This window comes from Anopheles arabiensis, chromosome 2 (genome assembly GCF_016920715.1).
Source record: "Anopheles arabiensis isolate DONGOLA chromosome 2, AaraD3, whole genome shotgun sequence".
Lineage (NCBI taxonomy): Eukaryota > Metazoa > Arthropoda > Insecta > Diptera > Culicidae > Anopheles > Anopheles arabiensis.
The window spans coordinates 70,776,020-70,794,631 of NC_053517.1; the positions used below are offsets into that span (position 1 = coordinate 70,776,020).

Here is an 18,612-nt window from a genome sequence, read left to right on the forward strand (position 1 = left end):
GATGAGGGAGACACCAATAAATAAGGTGCAAATGTAATAGAAAATAAAAACTACTAGCGCAAAATACGACCTTCAGCGTCGAGGTGAGCCAAACAGGGCAACAGGACAGGGCGAATGGCTCCCCGTGGCCAACCGGAGCCGGTTCGCCCGGAGCTGCTCTCGCTCTCTCCAGGCGAGTAGGAAGTCTCCGAGGGGGCAGATTAGCGTGCATTAAGTTTGTGTTTTGTTTTTATTATTAGATTACAACTTAATTCTAGCTTTCGTGCAGGTTCGACATTTCGCTACTCTTGTTAAAACGTGCACGCACGAAAGTCTCAGGGCTGCTGCAGCTCACCGTATGTGTGCTGACGGCTTCGTGTGTGTGTGTGTGCCGCATGTGGCGATGGTTGATCGCCCGAACACCTGCCCCATGCTAGCAGTGGTCGCACTGATAATACACGGTATAGGAAATTAATTTGAATATTCATTACAACCTCCGCTATGCATCGGCTGCCGGACTGCATGGGGTCGGTGTCAGGTCGGGTGCGAGTCGGTTGGAGTAGCGGGGAAGCGTAAAATATTGACTATTAATCAAATTAAGTGCAGCTTTATAATTAGTATATGGCGGCGAGAATGGGCTGTTGGCAAAAGTGACAAAATTGTTTTGGTTCGCCATTTTACACTGCAATTCAATGTGAATGAAACTATCACTGCTTTCGTACATTATCTGTTACATTTGAAACTTATATTGAAGTATGTAAAAGTAAGTATGTTAAGTTATACTTCTGGGTACGTATTTGACAACTTCTAAAATGCATTAATATTCAAGAGTTGGTTTGAATTTGACATTGGTTTACTTCAGTTTTATTATCGGTACACCTGTGTACTTCTCTAATAAATTATTGAAAATTACTAACAATGAACGTTTCTGTTGCCTTTCCTTTGGCGTATTAGTATTTTCATAGTAATCATTCTTTGCAGCACTATACGCATTGCCATTAAGCCAAATTAGGGCGTTTGGAAAGTAGATAGCTTTTATTACTCTTGACATAAATACGGTAAATTCAAAAAATGTAGAACTCTACTACAACGGATGTCAAAATTTAAAGAGTCTTAAAAGACTAGAACAAACAAGTTTTTTTTTCAAAAACGTTCGAATTGCGAAAAAAAAAACCTTAAGTTTGGCAGTGTAAACCAACATTCGCGATTTGTAATTGTATTTATACTTTTTTGGCCAATTAGCCTAAAGTGCCTAGTATATCTAATATGAGTCTTAAATTTAAATAAAATAAATAAATAAAACAAATTTGAGGTCACATCTTAATTACAAGAATAATATACATTCACGTGTTAAAAAAAACCTTAATGAAATTAAATGAAGGACAATGAACGAAAGATTCATACCAATTGCCTAAACCGCGTCTGCTTCACAACCGTAAATGATCCACATCTTACAGTAAAAAAAAAACAAATAAAAACATATACATGAGCCTTTTATTCTTTATTTTATTAAGTTTTCAGGGCGAAGAATATAAACGCTCTTGGTAATTATGCATAGCTTTAAGGTCAAGCTCAGAGTGATATGGCCAAGTTGACAATAATCGTCCATGATTATCGGTGCATAGATATAGTTATCCTTCCTTTGAAGCTCCTGATCTTATATATTATAACTTATATTATTTCTATTAATCTGGTCGCCATCGTATCTGTCTGGTTTATGGATTCTGGTTCTATAAGATATTTAGTGTGCCACACTGCTCAACAAGCTAGTAATTGCTCCTTTTCTTCTATATGGCGTACTTATGAGTTTCTTAATATTTGCTGATGATGTCAAATTATTCTCATGTGTTTCCTATCTGGATGATCAGATCAACCTACAGGCCTCTCTAACAGTTTTCATCAAAAGGTGCGATTGGAATGCTCTCTCAGTTTGCATTGATAAATGTTGAGTTATTTCTTTTTGTCGTTATAGAAATACCTTAGTTTGTGATTATTTCATCAATGATAACAAGTTGAAAATGTTTGAGCTTTTTTTGTGACTTAGGGGTAACTCTAGATTCACAACACACTTCGAAAATATGATATTCAAAGCAAATAAGACGTTAGGTCTCATTTTTAAAATATGCAAGGATTTTGACCCGTTCTACATTAAAACGCAACACACTTCGAAATGTCAGTTTAGCCAGGCCGGTCTTAGAGTACTGTTCTGTAGTTTGTTGCCCTTATTTTGAAGTCTGGAATAATAGGATAAAACCAATCCACACTATGCTATTCGACACCTCAATCTGGAGCGACAGGAGTATTATACCTACATATCACGCCAGGTGTCTCCTATTTGGGATCGATACTCTCGAAAATAAGCGAGATTTGGATCAAGCCTTCTATTGTGCGAAAATATTACTTGGTGATATTGATCTATTGATCAGCTGCAATATTCAAATACGCAGGATGGCGTGGAGGCGCTTGCAATTCAGGCCGGGATAACGGATTGGCAGACGAAGACGCGAGACCGTGAGCGGTCTACAAGACCGCAAAGCGGTTGTAGCGCCTTTGTTATTAGTTATTAGACTTCGTTCTTTGTTATTAGTAGATCGTCAAAATACATGTTACGTATTTCACAATCCTATAAACTCCATATCCGATACTCTAAATCATCTAGGAATGTTTTTTGTTTCAATGAATCGTTTGAGGTGTTTTGATACCGAGCACTTAGGTAAGATTAGTATAAGTACATATTTATCCGCTACTAAATTACTAAATGTAACTTAAATTTAAGAACCTTATTGAGCCAATTAAGGTTGATAAGTTGAACGTGAAATACAAATACAAATTCTGCGGATTTGTATCGCAAGACTGGAACATATTTTCTGGAGCACACTATTTGCACACTAGGGACAGGCGGTTTGACAGCAAGGATCTTAAAATTTCATCCACCGTTTGGAATTTGAATATCAAATCATAATACCTTTTTAATTGTTTGTGACCGAATTAATTATTGATGCGCACTGTTGGTTGATCATATTCATCTCAAAAGGGTCTATAGCCTACAACCTAAATTTTGTGTTTAAATTAAGCGTTTGATGTTTAAATAGGGGCTATGTTTTAACTAATGAATTACTCAACGGTTGCATTACCGATTTTTTCCATCGAATAGCTAAGGATTGTACTTTTCCAGTCCGTTTTCCGTTTTTTTATCACTGAATCTTTTTTATTTGGGATTAAGTATGTTTTTGAACGAGTGGTATAAAAATGGTCTTCACAATTTCTCAAACATTTTCCTGCCATTTCCTTTAGTTTGCGGTATCCAGTTTCGAGAATGATAAAGTAAATCAACGCATCGTAAGTAATGATAAACGCTTATCGTCTAACTGATTACGACTGCTTACTCAGCATCATTAGTGCCCAGCATATTAGTGCCCCATTACCTAGCCATTAGTAAAACACGGTACAAATCACTGCTCATCAAACCGTCCACCCCGTCTGCCCATCGTACGCCGATAGTGATCGTGTTCACGGCTACCGTGCACCGGACGAACGACCATCGATTTCGCGCTGCAATCGCTGCATGGACTGGTGCTTCTGCCCACTGCGGCAGACAACCTTGCTCACAACAGTAGCCACTCTGTGTGCATGCAGCGAGTTAGTGAGCCGCGTTTGCCGGGATGGGATCCACTGTTTGCCGTGATGATCATGTGAAGTGATTTATGAGTGCATGCAGAAAGCATACCGATGCAACAAACAGCTGTCATCGATGGTTTTCTAATGGTTCAGATCGGGCGGTGCGCGGATGGTCGTTGCTTAAGGTATGCCGGAGGAGACAAGCTGCCATTGAGCTGACTGATGGTGTTTGTTTATGAAGTGTATTTGCGCACGTAAAGGCCCTGTCAGTTTCGAATAGATAAACGAAAGAAGGGAGCAAAAAATCGTAATAAGCACACCGGAGAGATTAAGTTGTTTTTCGCAATAGATGCTTTGCTCTAAGACAAACATCGGCCGGAAAGTGTTTGATTAGTTTGCCTGCGCCATCCTTGGCGTGAGCACATCGGTATGCAAACGCGACTGCAATGCAACGAAATGCATTAAGCTGCAAAACGAAAACACGTCGCAAAAATGTGAATTTTTTCTGCAAAAAAAAAAATGCATTTCAAACAGTTACTTTGGGTGAAATACTTGATTGAACCGTTTTGCGCGAAAAGCACTTAGATGCAAAAGAATTGGCTCAATTAATACGCATCACATCATTTCCTGTACCCATTATTAACAACATTACAAAACCGATTTACCTTTCGCAGCAGCAGATAAGCCACCAAACATGCTGTTTGTTTTGCTCTCTGAACGATTTACGATTTCTTCCAGCGGTCAGCAGTCGTAAATCGAGGTCTTAGCGCCATCGTATCCCTTTTTGCATGCCTTGCGGAAAAAGGGGAATCATTTCCCATATGTTTCCTCACCGCCATTTGACTCTTTCGTAACGTCAAGAAGAACACAAATTCTCCGAGCGTGCTGAAATGGCCGGAAGGAAGATGCACAAATAAATTCCCAGCTTAACGAAAGGCAGTGCAGCGGACCAACAGTATCGTCACGCTCGGGGTTCAGTGCTGTATTCTTCCGAAAAGCTTTCGATGGTGTAGAAATAACTTATCGTAAAAATCGTAAACAAATGAAGATATGAGGATTTCCTTTCTGCTCGTACCGTATAAAATATTGTGTAAATCAATTACGACCAAACGATAGAAGGGGTTTGCAACGCTTCGCCACAGAACGTTACCAGTTTGGTTCGCTGTTTGCCACGGCATCGTACACAAACGATCTGCTCCACACGTACACGAGAGCAGTGTCGAGATGACGTCGAGCCAGCAATCATGGCACGATCATCGGCGCTATCATTATGGATTATTATTATTTTGTTTCGATTTGTTGCATTACACCTTTGCTATTGATGTTTGTGTGGAACAATTTGTAGTTTTTTTATGTTCAATGGAAGAGAGACGACACATTGCATCGCCAGAGGGTTTCTGAATATTGTTTTGTCAAACAAAGCATAATATTGGTGGAATGTAATGATGCTTTAAGTTATATTTAAATAAGATTTTAAATTTGCTTTGAAACATGTGTAGGAATTGAGCAATATTTTCCATACAGCCGAATTATTGTTGAATTAAAAGAATGGATGAGAAGAAATAATATCGAAGCTTTACTAAATATTTCACAGATTCAAAGATGCACTTTCCTGAAACAATGCAAAAAGTAAGCACAAAACCACACGAGACGTTAAATTGTAGGGTTTTTTTCTCTCTCTCGTGTGCACCAGCCATTCAGCCGGTGCACGTTCCATCCGGGCGCATGATGAAGATCGCAAACATCCATTTATTACGGCCCATAGACAGGACGCCGTCGATAACGATCGAAAAGTTCGCAGTGCCGTCGAGAAAGCGGCCGCCTTGTAGTGTAAGGGGGGAAAACGACCAAACCTACCAATACCTTATTTCACGTATGCTTGTGCGGTGAATGATCATCATAAAGTTGTGGCTTTTGGACACACGATGCCGGGTTTTGAGCAAAAACACAATAAGATCGAAGATCACTAATTGTTTATCCTTGTGCGCGTGGGGGCGGTCTGGACCGCGTCGGACCGAATGGCACCGAATACACCGGGGCAGAGTGAGAGGTCTCCGGGGTTGCGTTCTGCGACTACGATGTAGCGATATCGATATTGAGATGTAGAGATGCTGCCAGAATCATGAAGCGATTATTGCGGATGGAAAGTGCGCGTGGCGTTGCGTTGCGATCGTGCCATATTTCGCCATCGCCACCCATTTCACTCGGCCGGGCCGTTTACTTTTTCACCAGCAGCAGGATGTGCATCGCAGTCAGCAATGATTATGACAAACATAAACCTTCGTAAGAGGAGAGCTGGGAGGGTGCTTGGAGCTTAAGGGTCAGCTTGAGTCTGTAAGGCCAGTCTGTGTGTGCGCAGTATAAGTGAATGAACAATTTAAGGCAGGAGGGTTTTATTATACCTCCGGGCGATGTGGAAACGTACCTTTTTGAATGTGATAGAGGAACTGAGGCATAACCCTTACGAGAATGAATGTCAGATCAGTTGTTTTTTGTTTCAAAGTGCATTTGTCCAGTAGAACAGTGATGACCTTTTTCGATGCATACGATGAGAGAGCTTTACATGTGAGGATAAGTTTTAGGAACACTTACTTTATAAAATCCTATGCGTGATTATTTGAGGCATTAATAGAAAAAAGTGTAATAGCTAAGAAATATTAATAAAAAAATGCTAGAAATTTCTTAACATTATGCACTAGTTTCAGAAGACTGATACATTCCGATTGCTAGGTTTTAGTTTGCACAGGTTTTAATTTTTATAAATATTGTTTTCTTACTTTTGCGCCTCCTGTTGTAGAACAAATTGCATCTTTCTTTTCGATCGGAGAAACAACAATAGCTCTCATGTCTATGTTAAATTTTATATATGTCCAATCTACATTTTACCAAACGAATTGATAAATAAATAAAAAAAAAATGAGTTAAGCGGTAGAAAAGCCTAGGCGTTGCCATATTGCAAAAATGAAAAAGTCCTTGTTGTTTGAAAAAGAATAAAATTATTCTATTACCTTTTCTCAATGAAATTTGGTTAAGTACAATGTTCAACATGAAAAAAGTAGAAAAAATTCTAAATCGATTGTCTACAACATATCTGTATTTGAAATATTGGAGCTCGATACAAACCAACTGATTCTGGTTATGTCTGTTGCAACCATAATGTTTTGCGTAGGTGTGCTGGAAATTGTGATAAAACTTTGCTTGTTTTATTCAAATAGTCGTAGTAGTGTGATATTATCCATCGCATTAAATACTTCGGAGGCAATACAGACTAAATAAAACACGTAAGTTCTTTTAAACATTTATATATTTGAGACAAAGTTGAAACATATTGCGCGACAAACGCTCTTCGATTCGTTTCGATTTACTTACACAGCTAGCTTATAAGGTATAGTTTTTACCAAGTTGGTTTTTGTTTACGCATAATACACATAAAAAATAGACAGTAAGCAATGAAGGATCAAACGTGTTTTGTTTAGAACAAATGAACGAAAAGTTGTGCTCACAATAATTGAAGTAAACTAAAACTATCCAAAGAACACTTACACAATAGCGTTGCATAAAGTATGATAGGGAAGCAAATCAGTGAAATAAATTTCAACTTAAAACGGTTCTTTTCCGTTCCGGTAGTGGCTAGCAAATTAAAACAGCAATAAAAAAAAACAAACAAATAAACATACCAATAGACTACGTTAATCTATACATAGGATGATTACACACGGTTGTACGAGGTGATTAATAATACTATGATACTTTGTTCGAGGCCCTCGGCAGCAGAAGTGTTCAACTGTTTTATCCTCATTCGCTGTGATCTCTGGGTTGTACTTGATTGCTTTTTGCTGTTTAAGAAAGATTGATTTTTTTGCAAATGCCATTTTAAAAGAGAATATTGTTCATTTTGATGCATTAGTCAAGGTGCTCATCACGATTCCGTATCCCCTCTATCCACTAATGGCAACTTAAGAACACACAAATGTCGGTCTTGAACCGAAACGATGCACACTTAATTTGGGGAAGCATTTGCGTAAGTACGTTAATGCTGAGCCGGATCTGTAAGCCTATTTACAAATATTTATCGCTAAGAAATTGTAATCATACTGTAATTTGAATTACCTTAATAGGATCACGCAAGTGCTGGTGCTATTCTGGTCGAACTTTAAAAATCGGTTTGATCGTCTTAAGTTAACAGTAGTACTTTAAAATTGTTCGATAAATAAAGTGTATGGTAACATTTGAAGGATGTTCTGCACAAACATCCTAACCTTTTGGTAGCACTTTTTAGCAAAGGAGTAGGTAAAATAAAACACAATTAAATACAAAGTAATTCTATCCTATCACTAACGCTCAGTAAGAAAAGGCCATGGATAGGGGGAAAGGTTTGCAAGAGAGCAAGAGATGCCAAGGGTAATAGAGAGACAGGATAATTTTGTACGATTGTTTAGGTTCGAAACGTGATTGCATTGAGATCAGTTTGTATAGAGCGCTTTTGTTTTCGGGAAGTGTTGTTTAAAAAAATCATATTTTATGCATTAATAGTGACTGCTAGTTTTTGTCAGTGTTTTTCTTTTGCTAGCGTTGTTTTTTGTAAGAGCGCTTGGAATGTTTAGCATAATTACTACGCGTTTAAATTTATACTACAAACTATTAAGTACCGTTTTGCAGCTTCATCAATCAAATTAACTTCATTAGATTTGAAACGTTTAATTTGAACTAGCAAATACAAACCAAATTTGAATATAGTACTTTTTAGCACTGGCAAGGCGTTTAGTTTTTCGGGACATGTTTTATGTCATGGACTCATGTACTGAGTTTAGTTTGATGACTCATGTTTCTTCAAAGATCAATATTGACTTGAGAGAAATTCCACCCATTTCAATTGGTTACTTTTCAAACCTTGATATATTTGTGCTTCTGTAAACTATATTGAAATTTGAAGCCATTTGAGCAAGAAATTAACGATCCAGTTCTAGTTAATTGTTCCACAACCGATCTGTTTGCTCGCAGGTGTAGGCGTTTTGGACGCGAAATGCAAGATGTGGGTGATCTTTTATTGTTAAATTTCGAACTACGGTCACAGTGAATGGGTTCCGGTTCAAATTACACAACAATACGAATGTTACGCTGTGCTGTTAGTTTTTCCAAAAAAATATTTTTACATCCACATGGAAAGTGTGCCAGCGAGTTCGAGCGTTGGTGGGTGTGGAAAATAAGTATTGTATTGTTGTGAATGATGTTTGATCATTTTTTACCAAAGCTCCGAAGGCCTGTCCAGAGTTTGCTATTGTGAACGCAAATTTTGGGAACGCAAGTTGGGGAGGAATCCGTTAGGTATCGGACATGGCGCATCATTCGACAAATATTGATGCAAACTGTTATCGTTTGTCGGTTGCGAGCGGTATCGCACAGAATAGTGCGGGTGGCAAGTTCATTGCATTGCAGAAGAGCAACTTTAATTTGTAAATTAACAGACCATAGCATGGGTGTTTGGTGAGAAAAAGATAATTAACACCGTCGGTGACTGTGTCAGTTACCTCATGCGAGAATCGAGCCGATGGTAAGCATACGTACGTGAGCTGCACTAACGGATCGGCTTGCGTTAATTCGGTGGAGGAGTCATACTAAAGAGGCATTAGCATGTTTTACGTACTCAAAAGTTGTTTGTTAACCGATTGACACAGTTGTTTGATTTTGGGCAGGAAGTTGCTCAAGTGGGTGGAAAATACATATGCTCTATACAGTTTTGTACGTTATGAAGAAAGTTTGCTCCGTCTGTTTCCAGCGGAGTCACCATCGGCAAGTTTGGGCCGAAAGAAATGAGAACTGACGGAGACGTAAACAGATATACAAACTTCTAAATCTGCTACGCTTATCAACTATTACTTATTTTTTGGTAAATGCCGCTTCATGTGAAGCGCTAAGTGATCACTGCGGGCGAAGCTGCGCTCACAGACGATGCACTTGAACGGTTTGGCGCCGGTGTGTTTGCGGTAGTGACGCGTCAGCTCGTCGGATCTTGCGAAACGCCACTCGCATTCTGGCCACTGGCAGGTGTACGGCTTCTCACCTGAAAGTAGAAAGGAGAAGGACGAAATGATGCATTAATTTGAATGGAATAACCCGAGGGTAGGAAATGCTAGGAAAGGAAACACAATAGAACTTGACATGATCACCCAATCATGCCTGTACTGATGTCTATAATTTCTAGCTTTATTATCAATGTCGCCTTCATCATCATCGTCGAAATACACAAACACATTGCGTGTCACTTTTACTTGCGGCTCGCAAGACATCGAGCTAGAGACAATCGATACGAATCATTGATTCGGGTTGACGACGTGATGCTATTCTTGATGTAAGAAGGAAGACTGCCGCCGTTGCACAAGCCCACGTAAACTTAGCGCTGAATGCAGACGCACGGCAAGAATTCAAATGGAGTATCAATGTTGTCCCATTCTGGAGGACAATTGCACTTGGTGTTTGCGAATGTTGTTTCGGTTTCATTTTCTCCGAAGAGATGCCATTCGCTTTGCCATTGGACCGATGACCCTGCACGGTACCGTATGCCAGGTACGGAGTGTATGCGGCACTTCGCTTGGATGTTGGATTTATGGGATTATTAAAAGATTGCACAGACCGTTAATGGTCGCTTGGACACCTTGGAGGGATCATTGTCCGTAGTTGGATGCTGAGAAGTGGCCCAAAGTGCACGTGGTGCGAATGTTGGGCAATCAAATGGTAATGAAGTGTACGATGGGAATCGGTATAAAGAGGAATCACAGGTATTTAGTGTCTTTTGATGCTTTGTAGGGGTTTACTGTGTATAAATGGTACAATGCCATCTTTAATGATGATTTTAAGCTGTTTTAACAATTGTTTACACGTACCGTAAATAATTGTCTTGATGTTTAAATCTTTTTCTTTGAACTATATTTGCTATAGCATATCATTGTTAACATGCAATTTCTATCACAATATCGGAATAATAATAACTACACGGTGAATATATTTTTACACACCGTGTTATTTCATTCAAAGACAAACTAAAACATATTTTTTATGCCAATCAGATGTGAAGAGCTCTAGGTTAATTCATCCTAAAGATGATCACCACAAAGTGATATTTTTTATTTGACTATGTCATAACATTTATGATTAAATATTAAAAATATTAAACGGAAGAAAAAAAATAGTTTCCTCAAATAATTATTTATGTTCGAATAAAAAAAGAAATGAAACACATAATTTTGCGAACCGAATTACTCGTAATCTGCCCAAGTGTAATCTGATATATCGACCAGCTAATGCGTTCTGAAGGCATCAGCATACACTTGAATGTCATGTTTTTTTAGTAAAATATTAGTTCAAAAATGTATTAGTTTGGCTTTATGTTGTAATTTTAGATCTTAATTTATTTATAGACTACGATACTGACTTCTGTTATCGCATTTTAAATATTAAGAATCGACCGCATCAATGTTTATTTCACATTTAATGTGTTAAAATCGATACAATTTGCTTCAAGATCAGAGACACTTTCTAACCCACGTAACTCCGAATCCAAGTAAGTCGTGATCCCTGTAACTCAGCAATGTTTTTAATATTCCGCAAATCTATTACAGATCATATGTTTAAGACTATACAAAGTGTGTCAAATATCTTATTTACAGTGAGCATCAGTGAGGATAATCCCAATCAAATTTATAACTATGTTCCTATTATGTTCAACTTTGACACCATAATCACCAAATATGAGTTTTCGTGTGATTCAAAGGCAAGAATAATTGAAAAGAAAATTATGAATAAGATTTAAAATAAACTATTTATTTCATTTCTTTAGAAACGAGCGAAATATCCCTTACTCTGTATTTGGATGTGCAATAAGGAATCTTTGTACAATTCTTTATAATGTATTTAACAGCACAATATCAATCAGCTGCTTCAGTTATATATTCGAATAAAAATTGTCAACGAGATACTCAATATGCATTCTTCAAGCTGGACCATCTATTGATTCGAAAATGCACTCAGCTACGATTGGCCGACGTGGAGGAACGGATAGAATCGATGCTAGAAATTCCAAGGGGTACTTAGAAAATGTTGCAAAAAATCACTGCACAGTTACACGCGCCGATCTATGGCGCAGGTTCTGGTTCCTGGCACCGTCGCACAAGGTATTGCAACTTTAGCGACGAACCGAATTGATGATGATGATGATGATGATGATGATGGTGCCGCGATTATGCGCTGCACTGATGGAAGGGGCAGATCGCTATGCGTGTGAGTATTTAACTTATTTCAATCACGTCGCCAACTAATGCAAACAAAACACTCCGCGAATGCTGATTGGCAATCGCACGCCGCAGTTTTCACATGCCACCGAAGTCGCAGCGGCAGCGAAGAGTGGGGATTTAGGCAGGGAGCAGACGAAGAAAGAAGAACGAACGAATAAAAAATCACACACATACAAATAGGAATGTTTCGTTCAATAATTGAATAATAATTATGATCGCGATTATCGATTATATTTTGCGGTGATCGTTTGCGTGGTGTTTCTTTTTGTTTCCCTGCACATCGCAAAGCGGTTTCGCGTTATGACCTATCGTGGGGGCACGATTCAAAGTGCAACGAATTTTGCGGCACAAATGAAGTGCTGGAAACTACCGACCCTGCGCAGTCGGAACAGCTTGTGGATGCCAGTGTAGAATGGGAGTTTGGTTTTCGTCCGTGCGTTCATCACCTACTCGTTTGAACCTCTGATCACCCATTACGGCATTCGACTGTCGATCAGCGAGATCGAAGATTCTTCAGAATTTTTAGCGTATTATTTATGAGCAACAGTGTTACGGCGGGGGTTGCCATAGGGATGTGTCTGGCGTTAGATGGCAACAGTCTCCCGGTGGAGTTAGTGGCACCAGCGTGTGAGCTTCGTGGGTGACAGCATCGCCCGAGTGTGTTTTTCCTTCTTATCCGACACACCGATCCATCCACCGATCAGCCATCTGCAGTTGTTAGCGGGAGCGCTCGAGCGCCTTACCGTTTGCTGACGTGGCGTACCGCACGGTTTCGCGCACGAAGCGCATTCAGTCCAGATCGGCCCCCGGGGGCAATGCGCGTCTTGTACGGCATTGCATCATGTGCGAAAAAGTTTGTCAGAAATGCAGCAATGCATTCGGAGAAGCAAAAAATAAAAGACACCTCCGTATGTGCTGCGGAACGAATTCGGAACGGCGCTCAACTTTGACATTTCCACAACAGTTTGTGGGTATGTACAACGCATTGCGCTTACGGGCTGGACGGCCAGAAAAGATGACAAATGATTTTCTAATGCAAATTCACGATTTCATCACTAACCCGCACAAAACCGCACATACGATGGACTGTTGTAAAAGTTACAGAATCCATCCCGCGACATGCTCCGTTGCGGGAGAAAATGGCAGGAAAAGCCGATCAGGAACCGCAAAAGGTGAGCTTATGGATATGAGCAAAGGAGTGTGAAATCTTATCATCCAATGCCATGTTTGCAGCAAGTCGGGATTAAAATGTCACTTTCCCATCGGCACAGGAATACACGTGTGTTACATAATGGCTTAAACAAAGCGCCTTATGTAACGCACGTTCTAGGGAAGGGGTTTCTTGTGCAACAGTTCATCGAAGATATGCACTTTATTCTAGAACATGTGTGTCGTATAATAACAGCTACAAAATATCGAGCATCTTAAGCCAACGGCTGCAGTGTCTGTGCATAAACTTATTGCAAGTTGTTGCTGAGACACTTTTATTTTTTGCTAGATCATCTTAAGAACGCGCGTGGTGGAATAGAACGCGAGCCACCCGGGCAGGTACGTATCAATTATAGATGCAAAGTAATACAGAAGCTAATTTTGTTTGTTCAACCTTTTCGTTTCCTCGACCGTGTGGCGATTCAGGCGGTAATTAATCATTCACTACAATTCTTAAGCTTGTACGACTGATTAATCATGCACGATCATGTCAATTAGTCTGGTGCTAAGGTTTCCTGTCCCAGCCCGAACCGAAGGCGTCCTCCGCAGTAGACCACGGCGTCATCACATCACTTGTAATCGATCAGAACACCTCGCCGATTAAAATGGTACCGCTTCCCATTCGGTTGGTACATGCGCTAATGATAATGATTAATCAATTATTTCATCAAACTATGATTGGAAATTATAACTCTAAACTGGACCACGCGAGCGGGGGGAGCCACCGTGCACGAATGCGTACGTCAAGTGAAGGCCCTTGAAAAGCCAGGTTGCTACGGGGTTTGGTTAGGGGAATGGCTCCTAGCTCCAGCCGATCTCCGCCGATGGTGTTGCGCCAGTGTGTGGTGCAGCGAAGCGGCCGGGAATGTAGGGCACGCCGATGTAGCGCCCAGCCAGCCACTGGGCAGGGTGGTAAGGTGGACAAGGAATTATTGACTGCAAATCGAGCCACCAGGTGACCCGTCACCAAACGCTTTATGAGCCGGAGATGACTTGATTCATGTTCTTGGCGCTGTTGCTGGCTGCTGTGTTGCTGCGCAATTGACGCGCCAAGATCATTGCAGAAGCTAGTTCGGAGTCCCCGCTGTGGGGCCTTCGGTAGGCATCCCTGAATGTAAGGTTTGGGTAGAGAGTTGTGCCAGCGGGCAGCGCGTTGCTCGCCTTTGGCTGGCCAGGCACCAAGGAAGCAGACTGCGAAACTATCTTCCAGCACTGGACCGGTCCAGATGCGGCCCGGGCAAGAGGAAGTTTGATTTATGGCGGTGAGATTTTCATAGGATGTGTGTGTCTGTGTGTATGTGTCGATGCCTTACAGCTCGGTACAGGACAGGAATGTTTGCTCAGAAGCGGTGAGGTAGTCGACGCGGCAGACCCTGACAGCCTCGAGGCTTAGTAGTCGCACCGTTTGACATCGCGCAACGGCGAACGGGATCAATGTGATCTTGATTGTTGTTCGAGCATGTTTTTTTCTGTTGCGTTCATCAAACAATCGCACTATGCAGACTAGAATTCCGTAGGACAAGGGAGTGTGTGAGTGTGTGTTGTAATACAGTGTGAATCGAGTGCTTCGATGATCAATATCGTCGATGATCGTACGTCGCCAGTATTGTGTAGACAGGAGAGGAGCGGCGGTCAATACGGCAGAAGTGCAGGGTTGATGCAAGAAGCGGTACTCAAATGCGCAAGCCATCTAATAATAGAAAGCTCTCGACGACTGCACCAAGCTGTAAATGCCAGAGTAACACCTCTGCACTAACGCTGACTGTTTTCGCTCAAGAATACATTAGCACCGGAACTGTTTTGCGGATGGGTTTGGTGCGATAGCTAATAATTTGCCAGCGTGAGTAATCGAGTAAGAGATGGCTGTTAGCAGGGTTTGCGAAGATTTCGTCAAAACTGACATCGATCAACGCTTTTGAGCAACACCCTGTCATCACTCAGTCTGCACGCCGGCTATCCTGGCATCGTTGCGGGATGCGTTTCTTCAGCTGAGTAAGACGTACCAAGCACATATCGAAGGCTGTAGGTGGTAGATCCTGCACCAAAACCAAAACAACCAAACCCCGAGACCCTTAATGCGTCGAAAAGACAATTACATGGGTCGCTCATTGTGGTCATATTTTAAATCGCAGCAGCAAGCATAATGGCGCAATGAGGGAACGTGTGCGTGGTTCCAGATCGACAACCTTACTCTCCCCTCCGCAACCCGGCCCCAGCTCCCCCTTTCGTACTGGTGGGAGGTAAAATCCCTGCCAGGCTTCATCAATCATCTTTGGGCAATGTGTAATCAACACGCCTCTGGGCCGTTGTTGTGACCGTTGTTGGAGGCGACTCCACCGTCGTCCGTCTGTCGGACCCGCAACGTTGGTGATTTGCGGTACAACCTACACGTGTGCACACCCCCTTTGCTAAATGTGCACGCATATCAGGCGCACACATCGGGCGAGGTGGATGGATATGTCGTGTGCTGTGCATGTGGTTTTATTCACCTAAAACAAACGCACTTCACCAACCACCAGCACACCAAGGGTACACGCGTGGAACGGGGTGATAGCAGTGCGTCACGCCAAAATCGATGAACAGTGAAGAAGGGAGAGGGGAGGGTGGTATGGGAAACGTTTGAAGCGTTAAGCCGGGCAGCCTCATGTAAGAAACACACGCATCAATCCAAGAATTAGCATTAGAAAAATCCACTTAGATCCTACGCAAACGGCTCGTACGCGAATCGATACGCGAATCGTGTCGATTGCGGTTGTGGTTCAGGTTGGGCTGAGAGGAGCGAATGGGTGAGTATCGTGATTTACGGTGAAAAATGTTCCACCCGGCTTCCTTGCCCTTTCGTCAAGTCGGAGCGAATAACTCTGTCGAGGTGCCAAATCTAGGCAGCACTGCTGGTCACGGTGCAAAAATGTGTGCGGTGAAGGTGCGAAAGAATGAGTGACGAGCTGGAAATGCTGGCTGGTATTAATTGCTTTTCATTGTTTTTATGGTAATTAATTCCGCGTGATTGAGGAAAAAAGCTTCGCAAGAGACATAAATGATGGCGGTCACCAAGTAGTACTATGCAAGAATGTGAGATTTGAAAGCTACATGAACTAAGTTAAATTATGTCTTAATAAACCAAGTTTTATTTGGTATCAAGAATTTGAGTTCAAATTCTAAAAATAATTGTGTTTCTTCAATATTCATATTTTTTACTTTTATAATATTTTTACTTTAGTAAAACGATACTTTAACAAGGCCAAGAAACACCAAAAACGTTTACCCTTCTTCACAAATAGCATTAATAGACACATTTTAAATAAAAATTTAGTACTTTTTCCTAATACTGTGAAGGCAGTATCAAAAAGTTAGCAAACCACTCGGATGTTTGAAACGCCCCACTGGTATTTCCACTATGTTCCAACACCTCCACCGGCTAGTAGCAAACGATTCTAATAGCCCCGGCAAGTGGAAGTAGCCACTGCAAAGCCACCGAAAGTGGGTCCACTCGATCGATATCTTGCTAACAGGCGAGGACACGGGCAGGATGGCAAAGAGATTTATGGCCAGCGTGTGGTTATGCCGGCATACCGAAATGCTGCCCTGGTGGCATGGGGTACGGGGAAGGGCAGGAAGGCAACATGCAGGTCGGCGGAATTGCGGCTCGTGTCGAATCGCGACGTGACCGGCCAGGGCTCCTCCTTGTGGAAGGTATGCTAATTGACCGTCATCGTCATCGTTTTTAGTAGGTTTATTAAACCAATAGTCACAGTGTGTCAGACAGGAACATGCGGAATAGGTTGAGTACTATTAATTGCACTTGCCTGAAGCCGAAAGGACTTTTGTTCTCATCAGCAACAGGGGGGGAATGAAAACGCTAAGCCATTTTGTTGCCCTCCTCCTGGTATGTCATTTTGTTCACAGACAGCGCGGCTCGGTCGTCCGGGTTAACGGTTCGGTTTCGTTCGATTTGCGTTGACGCTTCGCTTTGTTTACCTTTAAGGCTCGATATTATTGATTTGTCTTCATTTACGTATGCTAAATTGATTTAAAACCAAATAAATATTGCCGACGAGCAGTGGCCAAGAGCGCAAACCCCTTCGGGGGTAGTTTGTCTTGTTTTCGCTCTATAGCCGTGAGCAATGCCGGGGCTCGATGATGATGGTGATGGCAAAACGCGACTACTTAGCCACACGGGAGCATTGATGGCGAGATGTTGGGCAAGGGAGAGAAAATAAACAAATGGCCAAATGGTTCGCTGGGGGACGAGAAATGCACCCGGCACGGGTAACACGGTAGCACACCGGTTGAAACATGCCAGCCCTACCGTGGTGTCCCTGGCCATGGAAATCAAGAACGGTAACGCGGTAACGAGGCGGTCGGAGGGCGGTCCTACACATGGAGCAGTCGTAATTGGAATGGAAATTTATTCGCGAATATAAATGAATTTGAATTCTAGGAAATTTTTCAATTAACTTTTTTCCTGCTCAAATGCACGTATCGCTCTCTTTCACCTGGTCGCATTTTCACCCCTTCGCGGGGCTGTGTGACACCGCGGTGGTCCAGAGCGCTCTCTCTCTCGCGACTACGAGATCATCCGATCCCATTTGCCTTGGCGGCTGGTGTATTATTAGCCTATTCGCGTGTGCCACGGTTTGGCCGTCGTTTTCATTCGCTAGTTTTTATTGTTGCTCAGGGTGCTGCTGCTGCTACATTAACTACTAGATGCAGCTGCATTGCCTCCACTTCCCCGTTTCGCGAGCGGCTTGCTGAACGGAGCTGTCAAAATGGAAGCGTACATTGACATAACGAGCTTACTGGCCGTAGGTACGGGTTACCTCATCGCGATGTCCATCCTTGGAAGTGAGAAACGCCGTGAAGGAAGCGCTGATGGGTGGAAGACGCCATATCCCGGCTCGTACACCCGTTTTACTCCACCTTTAACGCTCACTGCTAGCGTTCGCTGCGAGCACAGTGAGATTAAATGGGTGGAGAAAACTTCCATTCGCGAAAGTGGACTATTGCCAAAATCGGAACACTTTTTCTTTCCCCTTTCTTTCCTGCCCGTACGGTAGGCCTTTCCCGGTAAGGTATCGTGGGGTTCTTTTTTGCAAAACGGTTTTTCATGCAGCAGCAGCAGCAGCAGCGGATTCCCGGGTGTCGCGTACACATACATGGCATTTATTTGGTGGTCGCTTAATTAGAGCACCTCGTGGTCGTTAATTGAATCGACTAAATGTGGACAATTTATATCCCAATAAATCACTACAGTACCGGTCGTTTGGTTCAACCAAATTTATCAATTCCAGCCAGCAGCTGTGGAGACGCAGTGGCGTCTCATTAGTGCAAGCGATCGACGATGATTGGCTCATGCTTTGGGAGAGACATTATAGCACGTCGATTTGTCCCTGGCGAGAGTTTCTTGCTTTATGTTGAGAAAAATTGTTTTTAAACCATATTTATTGTACTTCAAATGAATCTAGCTCCCTTGCTGCTAAAGCATTTCTATCGATATTCCAGTTAGTTTTTTAGTCAA

General features: G+C 41.9%; 1 protein-coding gene across 2 annotated transcripts in view; it reads right to left on the minus strand.

Moving 5' to 3' along the window:
- Positions 1–6,891: 6,891 nt before the first annotated feature.
- Positions 6,892–18,612, minus strand: part of LOC120896256 (dendritic arbor reduction protein 1-like) — a 105,871-nt gene continuing 94,150 nt past the window's right edge. For both annotated transcript variants that reach the window (XM_040300245.1, XM_040300246.1), the window contains exon 7: positions 6,892–9,658. In XM_040300245.1, the coding sequence (XP_040156179.1) occupies positions 9,471–9,658 (188 nt within the window). In that variant the 3' untranslated portion in view covers positions 6,892–9,470. The remainder of the gene's footprint in view (positions 9,659–18,612) is intronic.